Raw genomic sequence first — 19,710 nt, forward strand, 5'->3', positions numbered from 1 at the left:
GTTTCAGAATTGGTTTAGGCTGGTACTTGATGGCAATAGTTCTAATAAACCTATGGCCCTCATCCTTGTATCTGCTTCTCATTGTGCTAGCACAAGAGTTCATATCACAGCATGGGATAATCTGACTGGTGAACCAAGCTGTATTTAAACTCATTCCTTCAAAAATGATTCACGTGAACTCAGTTTACTTCTCTATTTTGGTTCATTGCACAACTAGGCAAATGGGAAGGTGTTAGTGGAGGGCCAGAGGGCTGGGTTATTTGTCAGGAGTGCTGAATTACAGTCTTTAAACTTGTTGTGAAACTATAATACATTTATGAAAGCTGTTCATAAAATTCATTTGAGAAAGTGGAAATGCTAGACAAATGTCTTTGACATTTGTTGAATGTACTGTGTATTTCCAAAGTGAGATACTCCTTTTATTTCTCTTACTGTGTAATTACTATAGCTAATAAAAGGTGGTTTCTTTCTTACAATGGACACCAGTTCTAGATTTCATTCTGTGTGAACCAGCAAATTCTGTGTTGTTAGAGTAACCAGGCAATAATTCTGCAAAAACTGTAAAACATCAAGACATTTAAAGCATTGGTAACATTTCAAAAGTCAGTGACTCTGAACTGTTCTGCAACAGAAAGTTTTTGTTTTAGGAAAGAATTAGGTGTGGCTAAGTTTTATTCACATAAGGCTGATCTGAACCTTATAATACACTTTTAATTTGTCGTTTATATTTGGCAACTTCTGACTATTTCTTCTTCTTAGCAAATGATAGGAAGTCTAACTAGCTGGAGGAGGCTATATTGCGTGCTAAGAGGTGGCAAACTCTTTTGTTACAACTCACCAGAAGAAATTGAGGCTAAACTGGAGCCAGCATTGGCAGTTCCCGTCAACAAGGTAAAATTTGTTGTATGGGTTTTTTATTTTGTTTGGGTTTTGTTTATTTCAGTGGAGGTTGTTTTTTTGGTTGGTTGGTTGATGTTTTTAAAGGCATGCTGTCATTTGGGCTCTAAGCTGCTGGTATGCAGAATGCTCTATAGTTAGTACGTGGGTGGGATATGCTTCAGTGAAATTTGCAGTCACTGAACTTTTTAGCAAGGTTATTACATTTCTTATCTGAGAAGGTAAGTTCCTTCTATTGCATTAGACTGGTTAACATAAAGATAAAAAAGAGGATGTTTTTCTTTAGGAAAAGTGGTAACTTCTTATATGACAGTTCTGTAAGACAGCTCTTGCAAATGTATTGCTTACAGTCCCTTAACAAAGCTCTGGTAGAATTTTGTCCTCAGCAAGGTGGAATTTTAACAAAAGCTGCTTTTGTGTTATTTGGCCACAGTCTTAATTAGAAGGAGAGCTAGAAAATTGTTCAAAATATTTCAGTGCCTTAAAATAAGCTGCTTTTCTTAATAGTGTTTTTTTAGAAGGCGTAATAACTTTGGAAGTTCTGCTCCCTAGAATGATGTTATTGCTGCTTTTCATGCCCTGGTTAGAAAGGCTAAGTTTAAAATGTAAAGTTAAAATGTTACTTACTATTTGGCTAAAGAAGCATTAAGTATTTAATTAGGAGTAATGTTTAAGTGTTCAATGTAGGAATATTATTGGAAGGACTTTTTAGAATGGTGATCATTAGACTGAAGAGATGCTTTCAAAAACTGGTTTTAATGCAGTTATCAAGAGTTAATAGCACACAAGGGCAAGCTGAGGGATTTAATGTTATCTGTGATTGACATAGGTGGATTCATCTTACATAAGTAGACAGACACATTTGAAAACTGTGTTAAGCACAGGTCGATCTGGATTCTGCTGCTGTGTTACTGTGGATGCTTGATTCCAGCACTAATTCTGAAAGAAATATTCCTCTTGTCCAGTCATTTGTTAATGCTACCGCGCTGCTTTATACCCAGGGCAGGCATTAGGGCAGCTGACTGATGAATTGGGCAAGAGAACTGGTGTGGGTTAAAATTAGCTCATTTTGGGGGCAGGAGGAGGGTTGGCTTCAACTGTGATTCCCTTTAATAAAGTCTCTTAGCCAGTTCACTACATGGCTACACAAATGCTTGCGTGGTACAAGAAAGGGGCTAGGCTACGACTGGGAATGAGTAGGGACATGGATTAATAAAGAACTGCTTCTTGCAACAGCAATATCAGCTTTTGGTGGCTTTAAAGTTTCTGGAAAATATGACTGTATTCTTACCTATAGTGAGACCTGAATGTAAACCAAACACTTAAACCAGGTATAAGAATGTTACCTGTTTGTATTACTACTTCTTATTTAATTTGCTGAGATTCAAATTGATTCCTTAAATAAAACCACCATTCTGGTAGTGCTGTATCTGTTAACAAAGTCATTTTTAATTCCAGTTGTTCATACATTTACATTAACTGTCTGAATGTCACTATAGTGAAACCAGTTAAGCAAGTTTACTTGCATACATCTTCAGTCACTTTTAATTGCACTACTTGGCCTTTGCCATAAGACTGTTTTCCAGCTGCTCACAATATGAGTTGAGAAATGTTAAACTTTAGTAAATTATAGAATTATTAAATCCATATGCTAAAATGTGACAGTAATTATTTTTAAAAAGTATCTATCAGGCTGCCTCGTATCTATCATTGTCTTGTCTCTGTTTTGGTCAATATCCTAGTTTTGCTTTTCCTTTTAAAATATCCATATTCTACTAAGGTATTTTGCTCCTTCCAAGTTACCAATATGCTCAGAACTTAACATCCAGCTTAATAAGCCTTTGCCTAGAAACTGTCCATATGTTTGCAGAGTATCCTTAAAGCTAACGTGTAGAAGGTACAAAAATAATGTATCTTATAGCATTTTACAGAAATGTCAGACTGCTGGAGAATATGACTGTGAATCCTTCTTCAATTTAAATTAAAACCAGAAAAAAAATCAATTTAAATGTATTTGGATACTTTACTACTGAAACAGTTTTTCTTGAAAATAACGCCTGCAGGTATTTTTTGACTTCTTTGTTATGAAATTTCTCTTACAGATTAAATGAAGGCAGACTAATCATATGGGCTTGTCTGTTATGTGTTGTTATAGAAACAGCAATTTCAAAATGAAAGTTGAGCTTGAACATCCACTCTAGACATTCTAACTAAAATCTTTTCTGGTTGCATATGTGGCATTTTCATTTGTAATGTGGAGCTGATCTTTTACATGTAATTGAAAGATACTTTTTGAAAAGTAATGAAATCATCTGGATTTATGAGAAACTCTCTGGAAAATATTCACACTGATAGCCTTATTTCCCATTCCTTTTGAATCGAGACTCAAAGAAGCCATTAAGACTAGCAAAGTCATTACTTCAACTTCAGATGACTTCACTGCTACTGCTGTTGAGCAAGAATGGTTCTGCAGTTCCTATTATGCAAGTGTTACTATTATTGTTCCAGCTAAATGTGATTATAACATATTATATTGCACAACTAAGTAGGAAAAGAGAAATGATATTTTCTGTAGCAAAGAAAATTTGCTGGAATCCAATTTGAACAAGAAATACTCCTTGTGAGCCAGTTCCTGAATTTTTTTCAGGTTTTCTTTAGTTTGAAATGAATAATAAAGGCCTTGCCTACACCTGATAGCTTAGCAAATAGGGGTGTGTGCCAGCATTTCACGTGTGTGCCTCAGTATTTGGAATACATATTCTATTGTATCCCGATTATAAAACTTTTTTTGTGTGCTGTGTATGCCTGAAGCTTGAGGAATTCTGGGATGTCGTTTCAAATTATCATAGGCTTGTGATTTTCTTCCTGGCGTATTTTGCCAGTGCAGTCTTTGCTGTGGTGCCATGCAGTGCAGCAGGCCCAGAGCTATCTCTGTTCATACTAATTGTTGAGGTCAACAGGATGAGAAACAGCAAATGTTTGCAGTCTTGGGCTCAGGGTTCATAGACTAATTGCTAAACAGCGCAGCAGGAGTGAAAGGGCAAAATCAACATGGTATTTCAGTCTGGAGAATATAAGGCTTGGGAGATACCTTAATGCAGCCTTTTGATACCTTAAGGAGGTCTATGAGGAATCTGGACAGAGACTTGTTTACAGGGGCATGTAGTGATTGGACAAGGGGAATGCCTTTAAGGTGAAAGAGGATAGACTGAGATTAGATATTTGGAAGTAATTCTTTACTGTGAGGGTGGTGAGACAGTGGCACAGGTTGCCCAGAGAAATTGTGGCAGCCCCATCCCTGGCAGTGTTCAAGGCCAGGTTGGATGGGCTTTGAGCAACCTGGTCTAGTGGAAGGTGTCAGGGGATTAGAACTGGATGGTCTTTAAGGTCCCTTCCAACCCAAACCGTTCTATGATTCTGCGATTTTTGCAAACTGTTACCTTGAATGACAGTTCTTGTTGGAACATCTGCTCTGGACTAGGTCAGGTAGAGTTTTTTGGAAAAGGTAACGATAGCTGCAGCAGTATAACTTCTAGGCAACCAGGGAGTTCAGTCTTGGTCTGGAGCGGAAGTATATTGATTTGAGTTCTTGACCATGTGAACATTTAGGGAGTCAGCAATGTGAGCAATATTCTCTGCTTGCGTCAGGGAGCTCCAGCAGTGGTGAAATGAGAGGAGCCCTGAGAATATCTATGTTCTCTGTAGTAAGGCCTTTGTCCCACTGGTTGGCTTCAACAAGCCTTCATACATGTGAAAATAATTTGGAAAAGCACAGACTAGTTAAGTGCCTCCAAATGTCTGGTATCTCACATCATATTGCTCAATTTAGTCTTGCAGTTGCTTGAAAGAGGTTGTGAATGTGGGCAGGGGAGGCAGATATAATAACTAGATCCCACACCGTGGACCTTGTAACACACATGCTCAAATTGAGTGGTTTGGAAACTATGTGTTATGGCTCCCTGGTGCTCCACTGAATGCTGGTTGGTCATATAATGCCATCTCCTCCTGGTTTTTAGCTGCTGCATTGTACCTAAGATAGCTAAAATAACATAGAAATCCTAATATTGCTTTTCCATGTTATACTTACACATAATACTTACCACCCAGTGGCCACAAAGATGTTAATAGAAGTTCACAAAACAATGAAGATGAAAGTATTCATAGCTGATAGGGTGAATCCACTCTTGTGCATTAATGTATTTGAAAGCCAATTTTAAATTTAACTGAATTTCCCTGCTTGCCTAAAAGAGACCCCATGGAAATTATTAACATTATGGAAACCAACACATGAAGAGATTCTGTGTTGTTTCCAGTGTCATGTTATTTCTTGGTTTATTTTTTGGTACTAAAAACATGAAGGAAGTTTGTTATATGTGATTTGATTTGTTTAACCTTAAAATAAATACAGAGGTCTGGATCTTAGGTTATTCAATATTTTTTTTCAAGAACTGTAGTTTGTTTTGATGTCTTAAAGTGACCTTTATAGCCATTGCTCCTCAGTATGTTCAGATTGGCCTAGCAGGAAAGTGTTGCATCTCAGCAATACAAAAACGTCCTCTCTCTCTCTCTCTCTGGTTTGGTTTTGTTTTGAGTATGGTTTTTTTTGTGTTTTTTTTTTTTGTTTTGTGGTTAAGTGGAACTGGACATGTAGTGTAATTTGTCCAAGCTTGGTAAAGTCATCAAGCTCATTACTGTAAGGGCATCTTGTATCACTCCCTAAATATTCAAGCATCAGATACAGATTGCTGCTTGAGGATTTATTTCCTTCAAATAATACCATAGTTGTGGGATAAAACCTACAGCAAACATCATTAAATAAACTTGTGTGTATGGCATGCTTGAAGTTCTTACCTGTCAAATGTTAATCTATTTGATTTAATTTTTTTGCTGGTCTCTATGGTTACCTGAGTTAATGGGATATAGAGCACTTATGGATGAATTACTTCACCTCCTATTTTTAGACAGAAGAATTTAAATGAGCATATCCATCAGATATGCTACAAGCAGCTGTTGGTATTTCAAATGGTTACTTCAGTAATGCATTCAAAATCTGAGGATTGTTGTGTAGTATAATTTTTTGGTTTTCTGAGTGTCAGAACTAGGCTTATCCACTTATCCCCATGGGATCCCATGTGTAAACTTAATTTCTGTAGGTGTATGTTTAACATCTTTAACAGATGTTTGACATTTGGTTGAATTGTGTAAAACTGAACATGGTTGAGCTGTCCCCACTGTATTTTGAGGAATGCGTGAGGCCACCTTTGTGGTCAGATTCACTGTCCTGTGAGACAGGAGACGTTCGAGCACAGCCCTGGCTGTGGTTGTTGGCTTCCTTCAAAAGCTGGGGCATTCCCAGGGGGACACCCTTGTGTGTCAGGAGGGTGCTGTGTGGTCTTAACATGTGTTAGGCAGCCTCATGTCCTGCCAAGCTCCAGGGCTGGCCAGATGTGGGGTGCTAGTTGGCTCCCTGGCGCCAAAACTCATCATCCCAACAGGATTTGGGATTATGCTATTCTCCTAGGTATGCCAAAAATCCTTTTGAGGGCTGTGTTGTAATAGGCCATTGCTTGTTCAGTCAGGTTGAATTGTATATGCAAAGATATTCCCAGGGTTTCTGCATTTACTTTTGTAAATAAAGTAACATTAATTATTTTAATTTGTTCATCAGGTTGTGATGAGCAGCAATATTGACCGGTTGTGTTCTGGAAAGTTTTTCAGTTGTGTTTTATCAGACTTTTACCAAAATGTTTTGGTATTTTACATATGAATTTTTTTTTTTCTTTTCCCCACGGAAGGAACTACATCTCCAAACAGAAGGGGAAACCTTGGCTGTAACAATGCTGCTGTGTAACCTGAAAGTCTTTCTAACATTAGCTGAAGAAATTTGATAGACCTGTGATATACTTCTCACATACATTTTTTTTAATTGTTTCTGTGTAGCTCTCCCTAGTTAAGGCATAACAAAAATGTCTATTTTGAAATGACAAATAGGATTATTTTTTTTTTATATTACAGCAAAGTGTTTTTTTCATCCTGGAAATTTGTTCTAGCAGTTGCATGGGTAACTGCTACAAATGCTTCTTTAAATGTGGACTAGATACGTTTATTTTTGCCTTTCCTGTCATTATAGTACGAGCTCTGAATGTCCTGATTCACCAAGATGAACATAAAATAATACAAGTTTAGAACAGACTGCATAATCAGCAACCCACAGAAGTACAATAGGAGACCTAAACAGTGGCTGTAACAATGTGGTTGTCCAGCTAAGAGTTTAAAGGAGCTACTTGCTCTTATTTTTGATTCACTAAGTTACTGTGAAGAATGAGCAGTGTGAGATGAGCTGGTGGGGGGAGGGGCAGGGGAAGGGAAAGCATAAAATGTACATTCTAAACTAAACAGCAATAATTACACTTCATTCCCTTATTTTTCATATTTTATGCCATTTTAATAGTTTTATGGGAAAATATTTTCATAAGTGATTCCTGACTTTAGTTTTGGGGTTGTTTGTTGTTCTTTTTTTTTGTTGGTTGTTTTGGAAATAATATGGATTAGATAAAAAGACAAATTATACGTCCCTTATAGTATCATTGGCTATAAGGTGATACCAGCGTGGAGCTGAAGCAGTAACTCATTAATCACAATTTGTCATTCCTAGGAAACCAGAATTCGAGCTGTGGATAAGGACTCCAAGAGAAGGACTAATAACTTCTCTGTTATCAACCCTGTTTCTGGAGAGGCTGTGACGCAACTTTTTGCTACTGACAGTAGGGATGAACTTCATGAGTGGATGGAGGCTTTCTGGCAGCACTTTTATGACCTAAGTAAGTAAGCAGGCAGTGCTGGCCGTGTGCCCTCCAAGTGGGCTGTTATGTAACATCAAAGGGATCGTCGAACAATTTGAATTGGAACTGCCTCGTAAACCTTTGTGTGCAAGAAAAGAGAAGGAAAAATGTTCTCTGGGATAATACTGGGTGGTGGTCTAAGGCGTTGAAAAGCAATATTTGACTAACCAAAGTCAATGTATTTGGTGTGGGGGTTTGCAGGAAATCAGAGGCAGAATATGCCCATCAATCTCAAATGAACTTGGTGTTTTTCAGCAGTATTCTAGTTAATTTGTTTTACGGACTGCCACACTCTCTCCATCTCTGCCTCCACTGTAGCAGGAAGAGTCCACCTCTGCTTGGGCATCCTACCAGTGGTGTGTTGGTTTTGTGAGACTCTGCAAGTATGAAACCTTCGGATGTGGAAACCTTAGTGGGAAGTGGTGAAGATGCTGGATTCGTTTTGGGCTTTGGCTAGGATGCAGATTCAGCCAGCCCTTGCAAGGAGGCACATCTATTGGGGAACTCCTTGCTCAGCAGTATTAATAGCTGAATTAAATCGCAATTTTTGTGACAGGGATTACTTGATTCTGTTGGTAATTCTAAGGTTTTGGTACCCCTTGTCATGCAGGAATATGCTCACCCAGCCACACTCCAGTCCAGTCATGCAAATACATACTTCTTGAACCTGCTAAAATCTGTACCTAAAGCTTTGTAATAGGTGATATGAATGAGATGAGAAATTGATACCCTGATTGTTTGGCTAACCTCTGGAGCAACACTCTTCTTTCATGAGAGAAGAAACTCACTTATTGGTGTAAAACAGTGAAATGGTATTGACGTAGTATACTGTGTTGCTGTTTTAACACCAACTATTTATTATAAGAGCAGTATAGATTAATTCCTCTCCATCTTTTTCTTCTGCTTTAGTAGTTCGACTCACAGGTTTATTGAGAGTAGAGAACAAGTGTCAGTTACTGTGCCAACATTGACAGGTTTAGTTGGTTCCCGATAGTCATTTTTATAATTTCAAAAAACAAAACCAGGTCAATGAATGGAATATTAGTCTTTAGTCAGAGGCCACACCAATAAAATCAGTGAATTGAGCTTGTGAAAACTCAGTATTGTAGTTGTATTTCTAGTCCTTTCTAGCTCTGATTTACAGTGAGAAAAGTCCTTCCTAGCTCTGATTTACAGTGAGAAAAGGCTTCATCAATTAAAGAAACACACCAAGCAAAAACTAGGGCATCATCTTTAAATTAGCTGTAGAGTGGGGTAAAAGAATTACTTCTTATTCATTATAGACAGAATACCCATGGATTTTTTGAGACATTTTCCTTAGGTTCAGAAAAAATGGGTCACTTGGCATTTAAATGCCTTTTTTCTTCCTTGCTTCTAAAATTCCCTAAAAATTAATGTGCTCAGAAAACTTGGAATGACTGGTATGAACAAAGTAATTTTACCATGTCTTGTTTTCCTTAAGGTCAAAAACTATTAATAGAAAAAGAGGTTTCCTTGTCTGCTAACGGATAAAAGGCAAGTTATCCTCTATTAAAGACAGAATGTTCCTTTACTAGAACACTGTAACATAGTTGTATAACATCCGTCTTGCAGAGTATTGGAGTTTGTTCCTGATAACTTCATGAAACTTTTTTTATTGGTGAATTTATACTGTGTGAGGGGATTTGAAGGCAAATTATGATATTTAACCTCCATAGTATAGCAATGCTGCTAGAATGCTGAAATTGGAGGTAGACCTGCGTGCTAAGAGAGTGAGTACAGAATTGAAAATAAAAATGCATGCTGAGCATTTCTGCTAAACAAAAGTAAATGCGTATTGATTAGCATTGCATTGGAGACAGTTTCCCAACACAATCGAGAAACATCGACTTTTTTCAAGCTGAAGTGTTTTAAGTTCCAGTCATTGTTCTTTTTTTTCTCTCTCAGGCCAGTGGAAACATTGTTGTGAAGAACTTATGAAAATTGAGATTATGTCACCACGGAAACCACCTTTGTTCTTGACAAAAGAAGCAACCTCCGTCTACCATGATATGAGTAAGTGGGATTTGTCTTTTCAAGTTGCAGGGTAACAGAAACAACATTGTCTGTATTCAGATGGCTTCTGGTGTTGATGTCGAAACACTGAGTTTTTCAAGGACAGTTCAGACAATGAGAGAGCAACAAAACTGCATACCAAGGAGTACATAATAATCTGAATTTGTAAGAGCACAAATAATGAATACATTTTTATACCTGGAGACAAAGAAATCTGTAATCTGAGTTATAACTAGGGAGTCCTGAGCATATTCAAAAAGGTGTTGTTAGAAGTAAGCATTCATCATAAGAATACTATAAAGCTCAAGAAATGTAAAGGTTAAATAGTCCAGTCTGCAAACTGATAATGTCTTTAACTAGTTGCATGAAATTAACCTGCTGTTCTTAAAGCTATTTAAAGGCTTACTAAGCAGAACTTATCAATTTTTTTGGTCTTTGATAATGATGTTGAAAAAGATGATTGGAAAATCTAGCTAGCATGTCTTTGAGACTTGTATTTTTACAGAGGAAAGTGGTATGCAGCAGAATTATTTTAATAGTTTCATTACAGAAATAATATTTACAGACTAGAAAAGTAGGTCACTTTGTTTTAATGGATCTGATACAGTATTGGCTGAGAAATACTGTATAACTATAAATGCCTGACTGCTTGCTGCTTAAGATTGGAACTGTGAAAATGCTCACAATGCCATGTGGGTCATCGAGTTACTGTGCATCAGAGCACTGAATAATCAAGAGAGTCCTATCTAAGCTAAGAATGCAGAGGAGAAAGGCAGTAAATAACCTATATGGAAGTTTTACAAAGGTAACATGGTAGCATAATTCTGCTGACACTCAAGAACATCAGTGAGGAGCAGCACGCATACTCTGTTTCACTCTTAATATACAAATTTTTCTGCTTATTTATAGTACTCAAAGTCCCCCTATGCTTAGAATCAGTGAGGCTGTGCCTTGAATAATGTGCTTGGTTTTGGGCCCTTCACTACAAGAAATATTGAGGTGCTGGAGCAGGCTCAAAGAAAGGCAACAAAGCTGATAGTGGGTCTGGAGCACAAATCTTATGAGGAGTGGCTGCAGAAACTGAGGTTGTTTGGTCTGGAGGAAAGGAGGCTGAATAGAGACATTATTGCTTTCTACAACTACCTGGAAGGAGGTTGTAGCAAGGTGAGCGTCAGTCTTTTCTACCAAGTAAGAAGTGATAGGCAAGAGGAAATGGCCTTAACTTGTGCCAGATGAGGTTTAGATTGGATATGACGAAAAATTTCTTCACCGAAAGGGCTGTCAAGCCTTGGAACAGGCAGCCCAAGGAAGCGGTGAAGCCACCGTCCCTGGAAATGTTCAAAACCTGTGTACATATGGGACTTAGGGATATGGTTTAGTGGTGGATTGGGCAGTGGCAGATAAACGGTTGGACTTGATTATCTTAAAGGTCTTTTCCTATCTAAATGATTCTATGCTTCTATAGGTAAAACCCTGTGTTTAAAAATGTGCTGAAAACTGTTAACATGTGGCCTGCAATAGAAAGATACTGCTGCTGTTTGAGGCAAGTATTACTGCAGTATACCTAGAAAACTCAATATGACGGATAAAAAATGGGAAAAGACAGTCTTAAAGCACATAAAAAAAAATTATATATGTGAAGTTACCCATTTTCTGCAGGCTGGAAGTACAAAAATATTTAGTCATGGACTTTTTCGTAGGCCTTCTGTGAAATGAAAGTTTGAAAGCACTATGCAACAGAAGATGTTTAATATCTAATACATACAGGTTTTCTAATGGCACATCATTTCTGCTTTTACTTGGGAAGAAATATCAATGCCCTACACTGTTGCCTGAATGCCAGCTGTCATGAAAACAGTTCCCTCCTGTTGCCTCAGAGCAGTCTTTGAAAGCATATGTAATTTTTTACTTTTCATCCATTAATACTCTTAATAGTAGTCAGGACTTCACAAGATACAGTTAATATAGTTTTGTATTCTGAATAGTAATAACAAAATAAGTAGCAGTAAAAATCAGTGGTAGAATTTTAATCTGAGTTAATTGCTGTCCCTTAAAATTATAGGCATTGATTCTCCAGTGAAACATGAGGGCTTAGCTGATATCATACAAAGAAAAATCGAAGAGACTGATGGTGAGTTCTTGCTTGGCCAGCAAAAAGAGTCTGCATCTTCCCTGTGGGCTTCACTCTTTGATGGATCTCATGAGATGCTGGTTCAGAAAAACATGCATCTGAGCCCCAAAAGAAATACTACAAGTCCTAATGACAGCAGAGGAAAGAAAAGAAGAGCTCCACCTCCACCCTCTGATAAGTCACCCTACAGCACAAAAGCACAGGTGAACACAGAGCAAGTGGGCAAGGAAAACTGGGAGAAGTCTGACTGTACATCTGCTAATAGTTCTTCTTTTGATTCAAAGTTATCTGCAAAACTGCAGCAGTTGCAGACACCAACTGCTGCTCCTCGCAAAATTGGTCCTTGTAATAAAAGCACTTTAGCTGGCCATGGAAATCCCATTTCATTGGTTAACAAGACTGAGTCTGAAACCAAACCGGTACCAGCCCCTAGACAGAAATGCATCAGAGAAATGCTAGACCCTAGGTCCTGGTTACAGCCATAGACATCATAATTAGTTTAGAGACGTGTATGGACTTTAAAGTTATTCAGCCTTCTACATCTCTTGAGTGAAAACAAATTTTAGCATGTAGGTTATAAGTATTGAAGCTGAAGTGGATTTGGATTTGGTTTTGGTTGGGTGGCTGTTTTTTTCCTTTTAGGTAGGGCATTACTACTAGCTGCAGTCTCAGCTGTACTCAGTATCACTAACATCTAAATAATTGCACTAATAACTGGGGGAGTTATCTCTATCTGAAATAACGGTGCTACTTCTGAGGAGTGGTTCAGTACCCTCCCCTTGAATAAAATGCAGTGTTCAGGGTAACTCAGTATCCCTGCAGCAGGGTTGTTACCATTACCTTCTACCAGAACGTTAGCTTAGCCCATCTGCATCTCAGGCTAGTCCAAGTGGGAATTTCACACAGACTCAGCACAGATCTCGCAAAATCGATTTTCTTGGGCTCCATGCTTGGCACACCACCTAAAATATTTTTCTCTCTCCCTCACTGTCTGGGAACCCCTCCTTATAATGTGATATTCTATGAAAAGTTATTGTACTCGTCTGAACAGCTTTGTAACTCCATATGAATTTCTGAAACAGTTCTATCAATTTAGCATGGGATCACCTACATTCTTGCTGGTGCATGTGCTGTCCAAGCAGACCAAGATTATCTGTGTATGAGCAAGAATGTGATGCGTGACTGCTACTTGTTTCAGACTAACGTGAACATTTAAAAGCTGTACTGCATGTGAACAGCTATTCAGGATTTCATTTTTTATGGTTGGGTTTTGGGTTTTTTTTTTGACAAACGGGGCTCTGTAACATAGCTTCTCCTTTGTGGAGCCTCTCAGCTGTTCCTTGTTTGTAAACACAGCAGTGTTACTGGTAAGTAGTAATGTCTTTTCACCACTTTTTTTTCTGAAATAGTAGAAAGTAAGTACTTCAGGTCAAAATACTGAACTTTGATATTTTTCCATCTTATTCTTCCATCTCTTCTTCCATCTAGACTTACCATTTTTGTAAGAAGCATGGGTTATTAGGATTCCTGTGGCACCTGCAAAACGTCTATTGCAAATGGAAAAGAGTCTGTTTTCCTGGATCCACAATTTAAGTATCCAACCCTTTTCTTAGCTGATGCATTTACGTCAGATGCTGGAACTTATCCAGGAGCAACTGTATGCATACAGTTCATTTATTTTATTTTTTTTTTTCTAAAATGCAGATGGCTTTGAGAGCTTTACTCTTTCTCCAGAAGATACTGTGTGCATGGTTGTTTTTTTTATCTAATTTTTGTCTTTTGCTAAGCTCTCGGCTGCACAGCTGTAAAGGTGTCTGCTGAATTCCGTCAGTAGCTCACTGCCTATTTGGGGTGGGGCTTGAGAGGCAGGTTTCATTTACAAATCCTTTTGCAGGATTAGAGCCCTTTGTTTCTGCAATGTCCTTGTTCATTCTTCATTTAATCACATTCCATTTTCCCTCTGAAATAACCATAATCATTCTTACAATAAATCATGCTGTTATTTAAGTGTATGGTTTGTGAATGGTTTATAAATAGGAACAGAAAAACTGAAGAATGACTACATGATTATGTAAATCAGACACAGTTGACTAAGTGGACTGTGCAACTCTGAACAAGAAATAAGAAAAAGAGGGGAAGAAAAGCCATATTTTCCAAAATGCAGCTGCAGTTTACTTAGCTTTAAATCTAGCCTTAAATGTTACTGTGCCCTGGAAAGAATGAACACCTTTTTCCTGGTAACCCCTTTCCACTTAGTTGTTATATTTAAAAATAAATCTCATAAATACATAAGGCAGGAAGGCACTGTAATGAGGATTTATTTTTAAATTCAACAGGCCATTGAATTTCAACGAGCAGTTTCTCTTAAATTCAGTGGCTTTGTTTTGAACTGAACATACATATTTTAGGAAGGCATTTAATATTAATTTAAAGCCTTCAAGTGATGAGAATTCACTCATACCTCCTGTTGCATTAGTTAATTATCCCAGGTACATTTTAGACTTGATTTTCTATTTGCATTTCTAGCTCCACCTTAAGTTATTTTGGTCTTTTTATGCATTTGATTGCTTATATTGATCTCTGTATATCAGCTTTTCTAATTGCTTGTGTGCAGTTATAAATCATGATTATGTCCCTTTTAACCTTTTCTCTGATGAGATGCACTGAATTCCTTAACTTCTTATGGCAATGAATGTTATACAAGATTAATTAATCTTCGCATTCTTCTCTGTACTTCTCATGTGTTGAAATATTTTTGTGTGACATCTGAATTAGATGCCACATGTCAATAATGATCCATCAGGACTATATAGAAACATAACGTGATCCTCTTACTCTGATTAATATCTCCTTCCCTTCTTCTCTCAAAAATGGTATTATCCTTTTTTTGTGGAAGCATTGCCTTGGATACTGACTTTTATGGCTCAAGTCCTCTTCAGAGCCTTTTTCAAGAATGTGATACATCATCCTCTTATTATCCTACCTTATTTTTTCTTAGAAATCTACACTGTATTTTACCAGCATTAAAATACAGCTCTTGAAGCGATCCAGATTGCTCTGTGTAAGTGACCTGTCCTCATTCTTTACTACTCCAGCAGTCTGCATGTCCTTTGCAAATTTATTGCAGGTGATTTTCACAGTTTCTTCCAGATCATTGATTTTTAAAATTGAATGCAAGGCAAGGTTTGTAGAGAGAGGTGATAAGTTTTTATTACATCAGTGACATGGGTAGGGGGTGGGGGAAAGGAAACAGACAGGCCATTGAGTTTGTGTCCCTTTTTTCCCCAGAACCTTTAAAAAATTGAACAAGATGGAAAACAACTGTAGTTCTTGTGGATTCCCTGTTAATGCCTTATTTTGAAATTAGTTTTCCATCTCCAGCATAACATTCTATATTGATCTGATCTGTTACTGATATATTTAAAGAAAATTACACGTTCATCCAGTTGTCAGTACGTGACTTAGGGTTCTTATGGGTAACACCTCAGGGCAGGTGTCTTAGCAAGCCAAGCTTACTATATTGAGGAGTAAAATTCAAGCTGTTGTTCAAGACCTATTCTCCAGGAAGCTGTGTTGATTGACATTTTATATCTATCCTTAAATTAGACTCATATGAGCCAGTTCACTATATTACGGTGATCCCTACTAAGCAAGCAAACTAGGCCATTAATTACCTGGATCATCCTGCTTCAGAACAACTGTGCTGTTCTTACAGTCCTGTGAAATGTCATGGCAATGTTGAGACTTGTTTAATTAATTGCATATTTAAGCTCCTATAGCTGAAAGGCTTCTGCTACTGAAAGTAGTTTCTGTTATTTAAAAAAAAACCACTATATAATCCCTATTATGAAGCATTAGTTGACTTCAGGTTTTAGTATTTACTGTTACTGACTCAGTCGATTTGGGGTTGTTTTTTTCTGTTTTGCATTGCCATTTATTGCTGCCTTTGAATCTTCTGTTAAGCAAGTTGGTTTAACTGATGAAAACTGCAGGCTACCAGCAAATCTTAGCTATACAATAAAGTCAGTTACAGGAAATTCATTTGTACTCAGCTTTTGTCTATGCAAGGGAACATAAATATTAGTAATAAAAACAGAGCACAATTTCAAAAGTGTAATTAGAAGATATATCTGTGAGGAAAATGGTCATTTTTTTTGGCTTTTCCACATAGTGGCAAATTATAATATGTTATTACTGATACTGGTCCCTTATCATTGCATAGGCTTGCTCAGAAATTGAACTCTTCCTTTGGTTTGTTTGGAGATTTGGGGGTTTTTTTTGTGTTTATTTTTTTCTCCAAGTTTTCCTGGCTGTAATGAGGATGAATATTCAAAACAGGAATTAAAACCAATATATTGCTTGTACCCAAGCACTATATGAGGAATATATGAACTAATATGAGGAAGACAGCTATGTTGCAGTGTGGTACAGTGACATTTTAGACTTTGCACTGATTCTCTTCCCAGGCTGTGCTGTCTTAAGATTGTGGCCCAAGACAGCAGCGGAAGCCCATCTGTTGGTAGTGTGTGGGGCTGGGGAGCTGTTAGCTTCCATCCTTCGGAGTGGAGGTGAATGGGAGTCAAGAAGCAGAGAAGTAGACAGCCTGTTCCTTACGGGACATGGTGGAAACTATTAAACTGCTGCTTCTCAGCACTGAAGGAGAATGTACCCATTAAGTCATCTTGTCAGTTGCATTCTATCATGAGGGTGTTTTAATTGCATGAGTCAAAATACCAGTGAAGTTACTTGATTGGTATTTATAAAGAATGCCAAAATAGGAAATGTTTTACACAGGCACAGGTGATGTTAGCCAGCCTCCTGCTAGGGCAAGGCTTGGAAGACAGCAGGAGGCCTGTGGCTTCTTGTAGACCTTAGGTCCCATTGCCCCATGTTCACATGTGTGCAGGCAAGTTGGTGTGTTGCTGCTTGGCAGTGGAGTCCCTGGAAACACAGCGTTTGCTCAGAGTCACTGCACTCAGAACGAACAGCTCAAACCACCCAGTGTAGCACGGTAAAGACACTGGTAGCATCTGCTATGGCTGAACTACACGTGTGATTAGGTACTTTTATGAGGAATATGTCAGGCCTGCTCTGAAAACTGTATCTGTTTGTTTGCTGCTGGAATGAATTAACTGCTGCTTAAAAAGTAGTGGGATTGCTGTCTTGAAGTCAGTCAGAGACAACAGTCAACCTGAACTCTTCTTTTAGAAAGTACAACTTGAAAGCAGTTGGTATCCCAAACTTGAATATAGATTTCACAGAACAGGAACAACTTTTGAAATATTAACTGAACAAAGACTTAATATAGTAACTTTTTATGTTATATCTAATGTCTTCAGCTGTTCACTTGGTCTTGGAATGGTAGATGGTACCTTTTGCAATTTTAAATTCATTAGCTTAAAATGTTTACATTTTTACTAGTGTTGTGATTTTATGTTTTTCTATGGTAATTATATTAATAGTTATTTTACAGTGGTGTGTACATATTTGGAAATACTGTCAGAGCTGATGTACAATTAATGTAGATTGCCTTGGTAGAAAAAGGCACATTTGGACACTAATGTATCGTGAAATGTTAGAATAGAAATCTTTTGCTGCTAACATAATGTATTTCTGTTAAAATATGCAAGTGAAATTAAAGTTCCTAGAGTAAAAGGCTTTTGGTGTAATTTTCTTCAATCTAAAACTGCATTAAGCTTTACTCCAGTTTATAAACCATGGGTGATGGCTGCTGTAAAGTAAGAACTTATGAGTAGATACTTTTCTGCTGGTCCTGCTGAATGTATCCCTCTAGGCTGGTGCTGACAGTAGCAAGCAGTGTTTGCCTCGGTTTTCTAAACTGGAGGAAGGGAGAAAAAAGCCCAAACATCTGGCAGCTAGCATGATTGCTCAATGAATTGTCCAATGTGTCCAACAGATCTCTGTGTGAATGTGTAATGTTAGAAATGTTATGTGAGCTGCGCCTTGTTTCCACAAATGTGCCTAAACAGTTTAGGTGCTTTTTTTACTTCTCTCATAGTCTTGCAAGAAAATGTGTCATGAAGCAGATTTACATAATTCCATCTGCTGTGTAAGGTGACTTCATAAATGAGTCACTGACACTACTAATACCAGCCATTATTTTTTTTTCTTTCATAGGCAGCCTTGTGCTGAAGGGGAACTCCTGTTTACCTCACCGGCTAGAGCTTGGTGTAGTGTTGCTAATTTAAAACCAACTGTGCCATTCAAGTAAAGTGTTCTTTTTGGCCCAATTGTCGTAAAAGAATGGTAATAAAAGTAGAAGGAATCGTTAGACATTTCAATTTCAGAATATGTGACTGATTTAAGAGTCCATGAAAAAAACAGTGTGATTGATAATTGCAAGGCAAGCCAGTGCAGATGAATGATATAATGAAAATTACGCTGCAGTTTGCTTTAAGGGATCATAGTAAAGTAAGATATGATGATCTCTTCGTATAACCATTAGCAAGTGGTTAAACTGTAATCTTTCCATATATGTATTGTATATCCACAGAAAAAATCGGTGAGACATCAAAATAAATTGCTTTTCATGGGGGAAAAAACAATCTTTCAAGATTGTTATCTCAAGATAGCTTTCTAAATGTTCTTCATGTACTTCCCCAAAGGGAGAAAAATTATTGTTAACTAGTGAAGCCTCTTTTATTCTAAGGCTTTTCTTCACATTTCTACAAACTTCTTCCAAAATAGTTTTGAAAGAACATAATTTGCAACCTACATTGTCTCACATGAGGACTTTTTGATATTGTCCAGTGTCACCTGTGTCAGAAGCTGATACAGGAATACCTGCAAAAGGAAGTTGGGGAGTCGTGTTTCACACACAAATGGTTTCTTCCTAGTCCGTTAGTAATTACAGGCTCTTTCACATGCAGACATGGGAAGCCTTTCATCCTGTCAAAGTTTCACTGCATGTCTGTGTCTGGACATGAATTCATAGTAGCAGTTAAAAGTAAAAAATTGTATTTTTTTTAAATATAATTACATTTTGGCATCACTATTGCCTCGTGGAACTTGCAGTTTGATGATATGCCACAGGAGTTTTCTTTCCAAACTTAAAAATGTGTGTATTTTATTTTGCTAACATGGAAAGAGTCAGTCCATCATCTTCCTTTTTTTTGTCACTGGCTATAAAGGTGATACCAAAATACAAATATATTTGCCTCAGTTTTTTTTGAAGGCAAACAGTCCCAGTCTTTTCCATCTTGCTTTGGGTTATATTTTCCATTTTCTAATTACTGTCTATTTCAAAATTCCTCCTATGTTTTGATGATATCTTTCTTGAGCTGGGTGTCCAGAGCTGAACACGCACTTTTGGCTCAAGGGTACCATTGGTATAAAAGAACATAATACGTTCGTTAGTGTTATCACCATTTTAGTTGCTCGTTCTTCATTAGCCATTGCTCAATGGCCAGAATGGTCTGTACTTAAATTAAGGTGCACCTTAGGAAAGATCCAAGCGCTGTTACAGTGAGCTTAACATCTGACAACTTTCTCAACAGCAGGAAAAACGTTAGGGAGGTGTAGCTGGCACAAGGAAGTCGCTTTGTCCACATTGCCTTTGTTTTTCAGATGGCAGCAGCTGCTTTACTTCTTTGGGTTTTGGATGATTGTTACTCTGTAGTCCCTTGTGTCTGTATGCAAGGGTTGAGAGCTTTTAAAGTAAACTGAGCACATTTTAACTGACTGTTCTCATGATGTGGATGTATCAGCCAGAGTTGCAATTGTCGGAGTACTGAGCTGCCAGATGCTTAGCCCATATATTTGGCTTGTAGGAAAATTGAGGGCCTG

The 19,710-nt window shown here is 37.6% G+C and overlaps 1 protein-coding gene across 6 annotated transcripts in view; it reads left to right on the forward strand.

Annotated features, from left to right (window-relative positions):
- Positions 1–17,562, forward strand: part of RTKN2 (rhotekin 2) — a 53,358-nt gene extending 35,796 nt beyond the window's left edge. For 5 of the 6 annotated variants that reach the window (XM_061448803.1, XM_061448830.1, XM_061448839.1 and 2 more), the window contains 4 exons: positions 760–891; positions 7,553–7,718; positions 9,666–9,773; positions 11,836–17,562. In XM_061448803.1, the coding sequence (XP_061304787.1) occupies positions 760–891; positions 7,553–7,718; positions 9,666–9,773; positions 11,836–12,389 (960 nt within the window). In that variant the 3' untranslated portion in view covers positions 12,390–17,562. The remainder of the gene's footprint in view (positions 1–759; positions 892–7,552; positions 7,719–9,665; positions 9,774–11,835) is intronic. The other variant, XM_061448821.1, reaches the window with a different exon arrangement.
- Positions 17,563–19,710: the final 2,148 nt, after the last annotated feature.

Source organism: Pezoporus flaviventris, unplaced genomic scaffold (assembly GCF_033815535.1).
Source record: "Pezoporus flaviventris isolate CSIRO_AGI_PZ_B2104156 unplaced genomic scaffold, CSIRO_AGI_Pfla_v1 ptg000001l, whole genome shotgun sequence".
Taxonomy (NCBI): domain Eukaryota; kingdom Metazoa; phylum Chordata; class Aves; order Psittaciformes; family Psittacidae; genus Pezoporus; species Pezoporus flaviventris.